The 13,934-nt window shown below is 44.2% G+C and overlaps 2 protein-coding genes across 13 annotated transcripts in view; one reads left to right on the top strand and one right to left on the bottom strand.

Moving 5' to 3' along the window:
* The window catches only part of caska (calcium/calmodulin-dependent serine protein kinase a), a 30,011-nt gene extending 23,026 nt beyond the window's left edge, over nucleotides 1–6,985 (top strand). For all 12 annotated transcript variants that reach the window (XM_084688524.1, XM_084688532.1, XM_084688529.1 and 9 more), the window contains 8 exons: nucleotides 827–862; nucleotides 1,387–1,583; nucleotides 1,807–1,916; nucleotides 3,466–3,546; nucleotides 3,661–3,741; nucleotides 4,391–4,593; nucleotides 4,772–4,855; nucleotides 5,343–6,985. In XM_084688524.1, coding sequence (XP_084544650.1) covers nucleotides 827–862; nucleotides 1,387–1,583; nucleotides 1,807–1,916; nucleotides 3,466–3,546; nucleotides 3,661–3,741; nucleotides 4,391–4,593; nucleotides 4,772–4,855; nucleotides 5,343–5,519 — 969 coding nt within the window. In that variant the 3' untranslated portion in view covers nucleotides 5,520–6,985. The remainder of the gene's footprint in view (nucleotides 1–826; nucleotides 863–1,386; nucleotides 1,584–1,806; nucleotides 1,917–3,465; nucleotides 3,547–3,660; nucleotides 3,742–4,390; nucleotides 4,594–4,771; nucleotides 4,856–5,342) is intronic.
* Nucleotides 6,986–7,399: 414 nt separating this feature from the next.
* nyx (nyctalopin) lies at nucleotides 7,400–13,453 on the bottom strand. Its single transcript, XM_084688533.1, has 4 exons — nucleotides 13,417–13,453; nucleotides 10,028–10,314; nucleotides 9,463–9,767; nucleotides 7,400–8,978 (listed from the first exon to the last, which is right to left on the bottom strand). The coding sequence occupies exons 1-4, from the start codon at nucleotides 13,436–13,438 to the stop codon at nucleotides 8,168–8,170; spliced, it is 1,425 nt and encodes a 474-aa protein (XP_084544659.1). The 5' UTR covers nucleotides 13,439–13,453; the 3' UTR covers nucleotides 7,400–8,167.
* Between the last annotated feature and the right edge of the window lie 481 nt (nucleotides 13,454–13,934).

The raw sequence follows: 13,934 nt of genomic DNA, 5'->3' as shown, positions 1-13,934 counted from the left end.
CCCCTCCTCCTGACCAACCATGTCCCTGACCACCCCTGTCCCCCCTCCTCCTGACCAACCATGTCCCTGACCACCCCTGTCCCCCCTCCTCCTGACCAACCATGTCCCTGACCACCCCTGTCCCCCCTCCTCCTGACCAACCATGTCCCCTCACCACCCCTGTCCCCCCTCCTCCTGACCAACCATGTCCCCTCACCACCCCTGTTCCCCCTCCCCCTGACCAACCATGTCCCCTCACCACCCCTGTTCCCCCTCCCCCTGACCAACCATGTCCCCTGACCACCCCTGTCCCCCCTCCCCCTGACCAACAGTGTTTTTTACGCCCCACATCCCTTGAATATTACGCTCCTCTGCGCCCCTCCCTCCATCCTTCATGTGGGAGGAAATGTGCCACCTCCCTTTGTTTTTAATCTGAGCTTCCAATTGAGTATATATATATATATATATACACCTTTATTTTGAGTTTAATATCACCAACGCTGATAGTAATATGAGTGTCAGAACGAGTTAGGGTTGTTACAGTTCAAATGTTACCGCTAATCTGCTCAAATTGGTTTTTTGGGGGGACTGGCTGCTTCTATAATTATTCTCACACGCCATCTATTCCGCCAGACCGCTCCCAGACACACTAGTGCTCCAGGCATCTGCTGTACTTGCTCTCTGCCTCCTTTCTATCACCCTGCCCACGCACAGACTGCCAGCTGTCCTTTTCACTAATAAGAATGATCTTTGAGTATTATAAAGAATGAAGTATTGGTTGTGTATTGCTGCCACCCCCATGTGATAAAGTCTCTCTTTCTACCATTACTGGATGTGTTTCTCACAGGACCTGCCGTCCACCATCCAGACCAAGAGTCGACAGGTGAATCCCAGCACAAGCTCTCTTAATCTGGCTCTCCACCACACTTTTTTTTCTTCAATTTCTCAATCCCTTCACCCCCCATAAACACACTGTGTGTAGTATGAAGTATGGCTTCTGCAGATACTGAATTTAGAGTGATCCAATCATGGTCTGTGTTAAGATTAATTTGATATTGATTGAGTGAGTGAAGAGATTTGAACAGACATGGTGTCCTGATCTCTCTTCAGGGAAGCCAAGGAGCTCTCTTTATCAGCAATGATGTCACCCCTTAACACACACACCAACCACATACACACCCAACCCCCCACCACAAACACCCAACCACACACACTCCTCTTTACCATCTCTCTATTTTCTAGTTTCTTTTCTCTGTCTTGATTGCTCTCTCCCTGAATGTCTCTTTATCTTACCCCTTCCTGCTCTCCAAAATGTATTTGACTTCATTTCTGTTATCTCCTTCCCGCCGCCCCAACCCACGACCCCCCCCCCCCTCACATTCCACCTGGCCTCTGACCCTCTCTCAGATCTATGTGCGAGCCCAGTTTGAGTATGACCCTTCCAGAGACGACCTCATCCCCTGTAAGGAGGCGGGGATTCGTTTCGGGGTCGGCGACATCATCCAGATCATCTCCAAGGACGACCACAACTGGTGGCAGGGCCAGCTGGAGAGCAGGAGCAGCTGCCCCGCGGGGCTCGTGCCCTCCCCGGAGCTGCAGGAGTGGTGAGGACAGCACTGCTCAAACCACTAACAATACTGCAGGACTCATCCAATCTACAGGTGTACACAAAAACACCTTTGGAAAAGTCAGATGGACACACGCGCACACACACACATAGGTAGACAAATACAACACATTATACATTGGCAACACCAACATGCATAGAACACTTGTCATGGAACTCTGTGTGTGTGTGTGTGTGTGTGTGTGTGTGTGTGTGTGTAGGCGCGTGGCATGCTGTGCTATGGAGAAAACCAAGCAGCAGACCAGCTGTACCTGGTTTGGTAAAAAGAAGAAGCAGTACAAAGACAAGTACCTGGCGAAACACAATGCAGGTCAGTATTCACACAGCGCAGTACTGGCATACACACATGCAAGCAAGCAAACACATACCAGATGGAACATTTACTACCATCATAAATCATCTCAACCACATGTAGAAATATGCCACTCTCTCGCCAAAGCTGTTACTGCGCTTCATGTATCTGTGGTTGTGTGTTTGAAGGGTCTGTTTGTGTGTCTGAAGGGTCGTTGTGTCTGAAGGGTTGTTGTGTCTGAAGGGCTGTGTGTGTGTGTGTGTGTGTGTGTGCGCGTGTGTGTGTACAGATGCTTGTAAAGGTAGTCCCAATCACAGTCCCATGCCAGGGATAACTGGCTGAGTTGGCCCAGAATCAAAATAATGTTATGCCTGTAATGTAGTTATACAGTAGTTCTTTACACATCCCGATACGACCAGCAGAGTGCAGCACCTTCTCCTACTGACTGCTGCATGAAAGAGCTTTCCCCACTTTGCTGCGCCACAGTGTGGTAAACACATAACATGCACCTAGTAATATACTCACATGCACATAGAACGTATTATGCAGACATACACAAATAAATGTACACCAATAACAAACAAAAAAAGATATGCAATTACCAAGGGGAAGAGTTCAAAGAATATACATCCAGCCCCCACACCTCTGAGACCATCTTCCCTGTTTGAAAGACTGATGTTTTGTGGCATCAATGATTTCATCATCCTGTTCAGCCACTGTGGGAGTCTAAACCACCTTCCTGATGGTAGACACAGACACAGCACTCGACTGCAGACACAGCAGTCTACCACAGACACAGCAGTCTGCCGCAGACACAGCACTCTACCGCAGACACAGCACTCTACCGCAGACACAGCACTCTACCGCAGACACAGCACCCTACCGCAGACACAGCACTCTACCGCAGACACAGCACTCTACCGCAGACACAGCACTCTACCGCAGACACAGCACTCTACCACAGACACAGCAGTCTGCCACAGACACAGCAACTCTACCACAGACACAGCAACTCTACCACAGACACAGCAACTCTACCACAGACACAGCAACTCTACCACAGACACAGCAACTCTACCGCAGACACAGCAACTCTACTGCAGACATATGGCACTGTAGCCCAGAGTGGCATGTCGGCTACAATAGCTTTGAGCTTTCAGGTTGACATTTTGCCTATTAACTGTTGATCTACTGTCCTGTGTGGGAAATAAATATGTTCCAAAAGGGGTGAACACGATGCATGTTCATTTTCTGCTGGTCTAATGGTGTAGAGATGTTACACCAGCTCTCAGCAGTAGACTCGTCAATCAAGTACATTTTAACCACTGTGTAATCAAGGTGTGTTATGTTCATTTCTCCCGCTGCCCACCTCAAAACTACCTTTATGTAAGTAACCAGCAGTGAAACTAGATTTCCTCTATTTCCAGTCGTATTCATGTCCGTCTTATTTCTTATTGTGAGTCCCAGCCCCATGTCCATCTCTCTTACCTTTCCTTAAGTTGACCCTTATTATCAAGTCTCACTTTCTGTTTTCACTCTCTTTCCTCCACTATTTCTCTTCCTTCAGTATTTGACCAACTAGACCTCGTCACATATGAAGAGGTTGTCAAACTTCCAGCATTCAAAAGGAAAACACTGGTTCTGTTAGGTAAGCAGTAAGCACGATCCATAACATGACCTCCAGTGCAGGATGGGTTACTGGGGAGCAGCATTGGGACCATGGGGACACCAGAGTGACTTCTTGCTGGCGTGTCTTCCTCAGGAGCCCACGGCGTAGGACGAAGGCACATCAAGAACACGCTCATCACCAAACACTCGGACAGATTCGCCTACCCAATCCCACGTAAGACACTTACACACATCTACCCAATCCCATGTAAGACACACACACTGAAGAAGTATTACAATGTACCCAATTGCTTTGAAAGCACCAAGTTAATGAAGTGAATCGCCAAGTACAAGTTCAAGACAAAATGAACATATTTATTATAGATCTATACGGTGCAGTTGTCTGATACAGTCAAGTTGAGCATCTCAGAGGACTGGACCAAGAATACAGGAATCAAGGCAGTTAAATAGTATCACAATATGGGGGTTTTTATGGCCTTTGCAAGCACAGAAAGAAGACGCCACATGCTAGATAGCTTCTGTTTAGGCTTCAGATAGGGCTCCTAGAAATGGCCCTGACGTTCCATGTTCTCGTGAGCTAATATAGCAGGCTATAGTTCAAACATTGTTTCTTATATTCAGCATTCCAAACAGTATAAAAGTAATCATAAGCTGTAATTTTTAATTATTGTTAACTGATCAGTGGTTAAGGACAGACCTCTTCACACACCTCCCCAATCCCACAAAAAAATGCGCACACACCCCTAATAAATCCCACATAAAACACGCCCCACCTATCCTCTTTGTCCTCTTTTCGAACGTGGGTGAAGGCTGTGCTCACCTCATATTCTGTCTCTGTCCATCTCTCTGTTCCATCTCCCCAGACACCACCAGGCCTCCTAAGAAGGACGAAGAGGATGGGCAGAACTACTACTTTGCGTCCCACGAGCAGATGATGCTGGACATTAGTAATAACGAGTACCTGGAGTACGGCAGCCACGAGGACGCCATGTACGGCACACGGCTGGAGACCATCCGCGACATCCACCAGCAGGGGCGCATCGCTATCCTGGACGTAGAGCCTCAGGCGAGTGTGTGCGAGTGTGTGTGCTTGCGTGCGTATGCAAGAGTGTGTGCCCGAATGTGTGTGTGTGTGTGTGTGTGTATGAATGTTAATGGGTATGCATAAGTGTGTGTGCGTGTATAAATGTGTGTGATAATGCACATGATTGTGTGTGTGATCTCGGATCCTGTTCTTTGCCCAGGCCCTGAAAGTGCTGCGGACAGCAGAGTTTGCTCCGTATGTTGTTTTCATCGCTGCACCGACCATCACCCCTGGAATCAACGAGGTACGTACACAAACACACATTGGTAACGTTTTCTTTAAAAGAGCTGTATGAAAGTATACATAAAATCATACAATGTTTTGAACACATGACCGTTTTTATGTGCACTCGTATCACAGTAACGGCAGTTATGTCATAACTGTGGAACAGTAGGGGAATTATTAGCAATCTGAATCAAAAGTGAAAAAGGGAAATCATAAAATATGTATCTATATTTAAGCCAACAGTGTAGAATATATAAAGATTGCAATCAAAAGTAATGAAGTGTATATATGCTGCAATATTTAGATGACACCTTAATTAGCCTTGGAAGCATATATTCACGCAACAAACAGAAAAGTAAGATGAACAAAAGTTGTCAACAGTTGTCTCGTTGATTTTGTATGCTGCATTTGTTTCACCTCTCAGCTGCCCAAACAATGCAGAACGTACCTAGACCCATGAGGTAGGGTTAACAAGCTGTCTGCCCTTCACTCCTCTCTGTGCCCAGGATGAGTCTCTCCAGCGTCTGCAGAAGGAATCCGAGATCCTCCAGAAGATGTACGCTCACTGCTTTGACCAGACCATCATCAACAACCAGATCGATGAGACACTCCAGCACCTGGAGGAGGCGGTGGAAGAAGTATGCTCCAGCGCTCAGTGGGTGCCGATCTCCTGGGTCTATTAGGACTCATCCCCTTCATCTCCTGGGTCTATTAGGACTCATCCCCTTCATCTCCTGGGTCTACTAGGACTCATCCCCCTCATCTCCTGGGTCTACTAGGACTCATCCCCCTCATCTCTTGGGTCTACTAGGACCCACCCCCACCCCCCTCATCTCTTGGGTCTACGAGGACTCATCCCCACCCCCCTCATCTCTTGGGTCTACTAGGACCCACCCCCCTCATCTCCTGGGTCTACTAGGACTCATCCCCCTCATCTCCTGGGTCTCCCAGGACTCATCCCCCTCATCTCCTGGGTCTACTAGGACTCATCTCCTGGGTCTACTAGGACTCATCCCCATCATCTCTTGGGTCTACTAGGACTCATCCCCCTCATCTCCTATATCTGTAGATCTTCTTCCCTAATTCTTACATTCCTCTTACATGTTCTTTATTCTATCTGATCATCTAATTTTTTGGAACAGAAATTCATTCCTAAAACCAATGAGAACCCTCTTGAGCCTTCAACATCCAGACGCTGCGTGTTTATGCACATGACACGTAGTGGTTCGGCACAAGCTTCGGCATCAGACTTGCTCTTACAGACCATAACGTTGTAGTGTTGTATAAACCTAAACAAACTAATGCATATTGTTATGTCTACGATAGCTTGGAGGCAAAACATTGTAGACGAGAAGATGTTTTGAAGGGACAGTGCTGTTCCTCCTCCCATGTTGGTGTTGTAGCTCTCTAGACACGGTTAGTGGAGAGCCCCTCAACAGACGAGGAGCACATCTATCGATTTACCATTCTGTCTTGTATTCATCCTGCATTAAGTCCATCACAAACATGTACTGTAGCCTCTGCAGTCTTTGCTTTTGTGTTTATCTCCTTATAAACAGTGGGTGTAGCTATAAAGAACTGCTATTGTAGACATCTGTTATAGGTACTGTCTCTTCTAAATGAATCTAAAGATTTTTGAGATGGAAGGTTACGCCCTGGAGGACATTCAGCTTCTAGACAGTGCTCCCTGTCCTCTTGTAACTTCCCAGGAAGAAGAAGAAGAAACAACATTCCACTCTGGACGATTCAACTCAAACCAAAAGGAGAGAGAGAACATTGACGCCTATGCGCATGCCTGCATTCTGGAGATTCTAGGAAGAAACAGATTTTTCAGTGGACTAGATTGTGATGAGGTGTTAAGTTTTGGATTTGTGGTTCAAACAACTCTTCTGCCTTTTCACATATGTTGTCAAAGAGTATTCATGTTTTAATTCAGTCAAAGAAAGATAAATGATGATTTTTATTCTTGAGTTGTGTTCCTGGTTGAAAATGCTGAACATATACAAAGTGAGGCAGCAGGTGGTGTGTCTGAATAACCCTGTATCTGATACAACTGACTGGCCTGTGTACATTCATGTCTTGGAATAATGAAAGTTCTTAAGTAGATGAATAATTTTTGAATACATTTTCTTTTGTGTTGAAAAATGAACCTGGCTGTTTTTTGTTTTTTTTTACCTTATCAAGAGCGGTAACCCTGCCTACTCATTACACACACACGTGTTAATGCAACACACAGGTTCATTCTTGAGTGGCTACATTGGTTGCTTTAACTTAAATCTAGCTAGACTGTGTTGGGTTCAGCAGGTAGTGCCAAGAGCCTGGGGTGATTCAGTTAGTGATAATTGAACAGTGAAAATCCATCATGTGAATGCCAGTAGAGATGATGCCAGGCCCTCTAGCGTACGGCTGGGCCAAGGGTTCAGCACCAATAGTCCTGGTATAATCCTCGATCACAGGGCATGAGGGGGGGGAGATTACCCAGGGTTCACAGCTGCACTCAAGTGACACCTATGTGAGGCTAGAAGGCCTTACATTAACAGGCAAGAGAGTACAACTCAGAATGGAAGTTTTTTTCACGATGGTTGGATTTTACTTGATCAAAAACAGGTGTGACGTTTGCAATATGGAAGTCATTTCAGACATGAGTAAGACACACTAAATGTGGTACATCTGTGGTAGCAGTATGCTGATCCTAAACAGGCTTTAATTATTGTACATCTTAGCAGCATCCATGTTCATAAGGGAAGATAAGAGGCCTGATAAAGTCCCTGCATCACATTAGGCTACACCAGATAGTCTATGTACAACATGCTGTAAGAAGATTAATGCATTAAGCTGGCATTTCTACATAGATCTAGGGAGAAAGACTGAACATGTGAAGGAAAAGCTTTGAAGTAATGATTGTCACATTCAATAGAATGTGTTACAAATAAAGTATTGTATAAACAGATAACCCTAATCAGAGAACACACATTTCAACACTTCATTAAAAGTATAGATCAGAATCAATCATGCGCCAGTACAAATGGCAAAGCCTCTCATTATATCCATGGTCCTAATGCCTCAACAAAATGGCTGGTTACAGTTCAGTTAATCATAATCTAGGCTGATTCATCAGTCCATCAGGCTCTTGAGTATCAGTGGGTAAGACTGTCCACTTGATTTTTCTAAGAAAGTACAGCAGTCTGGTTCATAGAGGAGCAGACTGCCCCAACATCACACCCAAACAGAAGCTATATTTCTGATACTCCATATATCCAGTGTTTATCCATTTCACGATCGTCATGATGCCTGATGTTCCTGGGCACTGCAAGACCCCATCTCCGTGACCTCATCCTGCCACAATGCCCTCATCCAATTGGCTCACACTCACCCACATGACCCATGCCACCAGGAAGAGGATCAATGATTGGCTGACTAGAGCACCTCTGACTCCAAAGGAGAGCTCTGTGGGTTCCAGCATGCTAGTGTTGCGTAGGCTCTCGGTTCCATTCCCGGCCTCCTCTCGCAGCTCCTGCTGCAGCAGTTTGGAGATCAAGCTGTTGAAGCGGTTCTCAGTGGTGGAGAGCAGCTCTGTGGAGGCCGTGGTTAGGTTCAGCTCAGCCGGGTCAACACAGGATCCATTAACTTTGCTGTAAACCACCTCACTGAGGTCCAGACCCATCACCGAGGACGGGGAAGCGCAGGGGATGTCCCGCACTAGCTTGTAGCTCTCCATCCAGTCCTTCAGCCACTCCAGGCTGCAGTCACACTCCCAGGGGTTCCTGAAGAGGTAAAGGCGTCCAATGAAATAGACCGGCTGGAAGACAGGGAAGGGCAGCGAGGTCAAGTTATTACTGTTGAGGTGGAGGGTGATCAGACTGGTCAAGTTCTCAAAGGAGCCCTCCTCAATGAAGACCAGGCGGTTACGGTCCAGATATAGGACTTCCAGTTCTGTTAGGTCGCTGAACCACGTTCTGGAGACGTTGGTCAGCTGGTTGCCACCCAGGTTGAGCATCTTGAGGTGACTAAGCCCCTTAAAAGAGACCCTGGGCAAGTCAGTCAGCAAGTTGTCATTGAGGTAGAAATTATCCAGGCGCTGTAGGTCCTGGAAGGCATGGTCATGGATCACACTGATGCGGTTCTCCTGCAGGTTCAGGTAGCTGGAAACAGGGATGACACAAGAGTATGTCAGAGCATAGAAGAGGCAGGACGAGATTGTGTCATGATTAATCCTGGCATAGAGAGAGAAGGCTTAGGAGAAGTACTCGTCCTATTTTTGAAGTTGTACTGTAGTTGGCAACACTCACTCCTCAGTATAAATACCACACAAATGCACCATCAATTTACTAGCATTTCATTTCATCAAGAAGTGTCATCAGTGTTAAGTTATTCCCTGTCTTCCAGCCGTTTCTGATAGGTGGGCATGAATCAGAGGACCCAAGATCTCAGAGAGGGATCAAAGGAAGAAGTGATACTGAACAGCAATGGAATGACAAGTATAGAAGTAGCACATCTGAACACCACTCACACCTAGCAGAATATTCCCATTAACTATACTATAAATCCCAGATCCTTTATTGTTGCTGCTGAACGTTCCCCAACCCAAGGCCCTGTCAGAGCAGGCCGCCAAACCATGCTTCCTACCGCAGGCTCCCCAAACCAAGCAGAGAGTTGTAGGCCACTGCCTCAATCTTGTTTCTCTCCAAATACACGTGGGTCAAGTTCTCCATCCCCCTGAGGGATCCAGGGATCCTGCGGAAGTTGTTCTGGAAGCAGAGTAGCTCTCGGAGGGATGTCTGCTCCAGGAAAATCCGGTCGGGCAAGTTGAAGAGGTGGCAGTCGGACACGTCCAGCCGCAGTAGACGTTTCAGGCCTGTAAAGGTACGCGTGTGGAGGTAGCGGATGTACTCGTTGTGGGCCATCTTCAGCTGCACCAGGTTGGGCAGACCCTACAAGATGGACACACATGCAATGGGGGTTTTTGATACGCGCTTGAACAAATCCTTACACACCGAGCATTACTAATTTAACCTGGTTGTGACATCTTTCTCTGCTTTAGCGGAAACGCCGATGTTGCTTGTCTGAGGTTTGAGGAGTTTTTAAAAGTTGAATCGTACGTGGTCACAGGCAGATTTATATAATGAGGAGGGAATGACAGAAAGAGATCAAATCAAACAAGCTTAATGGATATATCACTAGGGGATCAGACCTTGAAGGCTCCAGGAGTGATGAAGGATATGTTGTTATGGTCCAGAGACAGTATTCTTAGGGAGGGCAAGGTGCCGAACGCTCTCTCAGACAGGAACTTGAGGCTATTCTTGTCCAGGTTGATGGAGGAGGCCTCGCATGGGAACTCCCTGGGGAGGTCCGACAGGGCGGACCGGTCACACAGCACACTGCAGCTCTTCTCATGGGTGCAGGTGCACAAAGATGGGCATGCACGCACGCAGGCCCACAGTGCCAACACAGCCTGGGGAAGCAGGCACAGCATAGACACTAGGGATAGAGACGGGGTGAAAAAGAGAGATTAACAGCACTGCAGAAAGACAAAACAATTATACAGGAAAGAAAAGTGGATTTATTTTACTTTATTGGAAGGTTTAAGAAAACATGTCGATTCCTCATTCATCTTTATTCCTATGCTGTGGCACATGCAATCCAATCTCAACATTGATTACTAGGAACAATACAAACTGTTGTATAAGGTTAAACATTTGGTGTTGGCAAATCAGTTGTGATTGTAACTGTATTGAATTTGAGTATTTGCCCATTTCCAAAGTTACTTGCATTTAGGAAAATACTTCTAAAATCAAATATTCTCCAAATATTTAAATTATTTGCCATCTTTATTATCATATTGAAAATAATTGTCAACTATATAATTGGTGTGCTTGCTCCCAGCAAGGCACACTACTGTTGTTATCTCACTTATTTTCTTACCATTATTATTCCTACCCTAACTTGTAGGGGTGGGAATTTTTTGGTACCTCACGATTTGATTCAAATTGATTCTTGGGGTCAGGATGCGACTAAAAATCGATTTAAGATTTTTCCAAGATTTTTTTATTTATTATTTTTTTAAGATTCTCATACATTTGTATACAAATGTATAAAAAAAATGTATAACAATACTACTTACTACCTACTTACTCATGCCTCAGTTTTTGCACTACATAGACAAGAAATGTGTCAACATCTCGTTCCAGAAAGTGTTGCTATTACTTTCTAGAAAGTTCCGGTTCCAGTTTAAATGTATTCACTGGACTACCGGGGCCCCCCTTCATTTAGAATTCTAAAGTATCTTTTAAAAAGCCCACTTGAAGATTTATTATTGACATTTTCATGTTTTATTTTCTGCTGTCACAATGGGAGACATTGTAGTGGAAAGTCATGGAAATCATCGTATTGGGGCCCTGGTGGCTCACTGGTTAAATGTCTGTACCACGCAAGATGAGGCCTTACTGCAGGGGCTTGGATTGGAATCCCACTTGAACCATTAACCTGCATGTCTTCACCTCACTTTCCTTGTCTATATTCACTGATGTGTCCCAAATAAAGCAGAAATTATATATTAATAAGGTATCTTTTCAAATAAGCCCACTTTAAAGATGGATTTTCAGTATCTTCCTGTTTTATTTGACAGTGTGGTCAGGTTTTTCCTATTAAAATCTGGCTACAGATTAGTTTTAAGTCACGCAAATTAGATAACTCTTGAACATGTAAAATGTGAAAATCCCCAAATATTTGAACATTCTGGACTTTTGATAATAATTTGAACAATGGGTTTGGAGGTGATTATGCGGCGGCAATTTCCCCAGAATTTGGACCCTCTCTAGTTTGAAGTACATTTCCATCAAGCTCAAACGCTATCATTTACATAGTATAATGATAATGCCAATTATTTTCAGCGCCTCTAGAAATGTTTTACATTTAGTCATTTAGCAGACGCTCTTATCCAGAGTGACTTACAGTAAGTACAGGGACATTCCCCCGAGGCAAGTAGAGTGAAGTGCCTTGCCCAAGGACAACGTCATTTGGCACAGCGGGAAATCGATCCGGCAACCTTCTGACTTCCGACTCCCTCACCTCTCAGCCATCTGACTTCGTTTTATTACATTACACATGCATGCAAACTAAAAATACATTTAATGACTTTCCTAATTGTACCTTATCTACATTAAGGTACCCTTTGACCAGCCATTAGAGTACAGATGTGAGGTGGGGCAAAGTGGCCCCTTCAAAACACTTCAAATGTATAGATTAAACCCCTGGTTTCTTGGTATCGAAAAGGTAAAAATTCAGACAGTGGTATTGGATGTAATTCCAAAGGGAGTGATTGACATCTAACTATAAAAGGCAGGTATGTGTGTCTATTGGCTGGTGTGTTGCTCCACACGTGCAGCATGGCATGTTTCGTCATTTGGCCTACAAATATATGAACGCATTCACCACCATGTGAAGCTGCAGTAAGCATGGAGCCATGCATCTCATGAGCTGCCAACAGGCCCTGCATTACTTAATGTGTGCATTTGCAAATACTTTTAAGTCACAGAAATACTATTTGACTGGTCTGCTATGGACAACCAAAAATGACCTCAAGGCTGCCCAGCAAAATCACTTTGTAGATTTCCCTTCCTACAGATTAAAGTGAGCCAGCTGAATAATAGTGATTTGATGTGAGAGTCACGTTGCCGTGCATGAGGGCTATTTTCAGTCTGTTGTGTCTGGTGACTGTGGTGAAATGATGATTTGATTAAGAAAAAGCAGTTCAGATGAGAGAATAGCCCAACAACAATAGGCCTTGCCTGTGATTTTGTCTTTACATGCAGCCCGCTGTGGTATTTTACTGGCTGTTTTAATTTAAAAGATAACTCGTCCTGGGAGATTATGCGGTACTATTCAATCAAACCTGTTATCAGCGTTTCCTTGAATAACAGCACAGGTCATCTGATCTGTGCTGATTAAAGCATAGTACATTACTGGTGATGGACAGGAGACTAATCTACATCACTCATTAATATCTGCATCCATGGGTGAGAGCAATTATAGCCTTTCATCACTAAAATTAGATTACATTTGACATTTTATTCATTTGGCAGACAATTATATCCAAAGCAATAACAGATTGTCCATATAGAAAGTACAGCAGAATATCAAGAATCAGAAGTACATTGTTCTAAAGTACCATCTCAATTACTAACCATTGCTTTGATTTCAGGTTTCTGCTTAAATACAAACATATTCCAAGACCACTAAAAGATGTAACACATTTTAAGACTCAGCTAAATATGTACTTGACTTATCATGTTTAATTCTCTTTCCAGACAGATATTTGGTAGAACTGTGTATTCTTATCCAAGAGATATTTTGTGGGACAGTGTATTTTAATCCGAGATATTTGGTAGAACAGTATATTCTAATCCCAGAGATTTTTGGTAGAACAGTGTATTCTAATCCCAAAGATGTTTGGTAGAACAGTGTATTCTAATCCCATACATATTTGGTAGAACAGCGTATTGGATAAAAACGTTAGTGTGTTAGGGTTCAAATTAGTGTGTTTACTGGGTTCTGTAAACCAGAACAGGATTGGAGACTGACCAGTTAACGCACTCAGAATCATCCCTGCAGTTTCTCTCCTGGGGCAGTTCCTGATTACTGCAGATATGAAATGACACAATTATAGATATAAAACACAAATTAAATTATTGAAATATCAACTCATTATCAAATATACATAAATAAATCATTTCGCGATGCAAAACTTGAAAGTGTGTTGTCAAGAAGTGTTTCAAAAGACAGCAGAGCGGCGGTAAATCATTTTCTTCACTACTTTTAGTTAATAACTCATATGTGATGCCCAATTACAAAACATTATTTTAGGTATTTCATCAGAACAACTTACTCTTTAGAATTAAATATCATAGCATTACAACATTAGTTATTAAATGAAGGGCACAGAAACTGTAGGAGAAATCAAGTCTATGCTATTTAAGCAAGAGACCCAAAGTCCAAACTAAGAGCCACACACCACTAGTTCTCACCTCTGGATCCTGTTGTACAAGTGAGTCCATGTGTGGTTGTCCTGGTGACCTCAACATCCATGTGTATGTTCTGCC

The sequence above is a fragment of the Hypomesus nipponensis genome, chromosome 23, assembly GCF_054491055.1.
Source record: "Hypomesus nipponensis isolate SF chromosome 23, ASM5449105v1, whole genome shotgun sequence".
Taxonomy (NCBI): domain Eukaryota; kingdom Metazoa; phylum Chordata; class Actinopteri; order Osmeriformes; family Osmeridae; genus Hypomesus; species Hypomesus nipponensis.
Note: the sequence above shows the minus strand (reverse complement) of the source record. Positions and strands in the feature narration are given on the sequence as shown.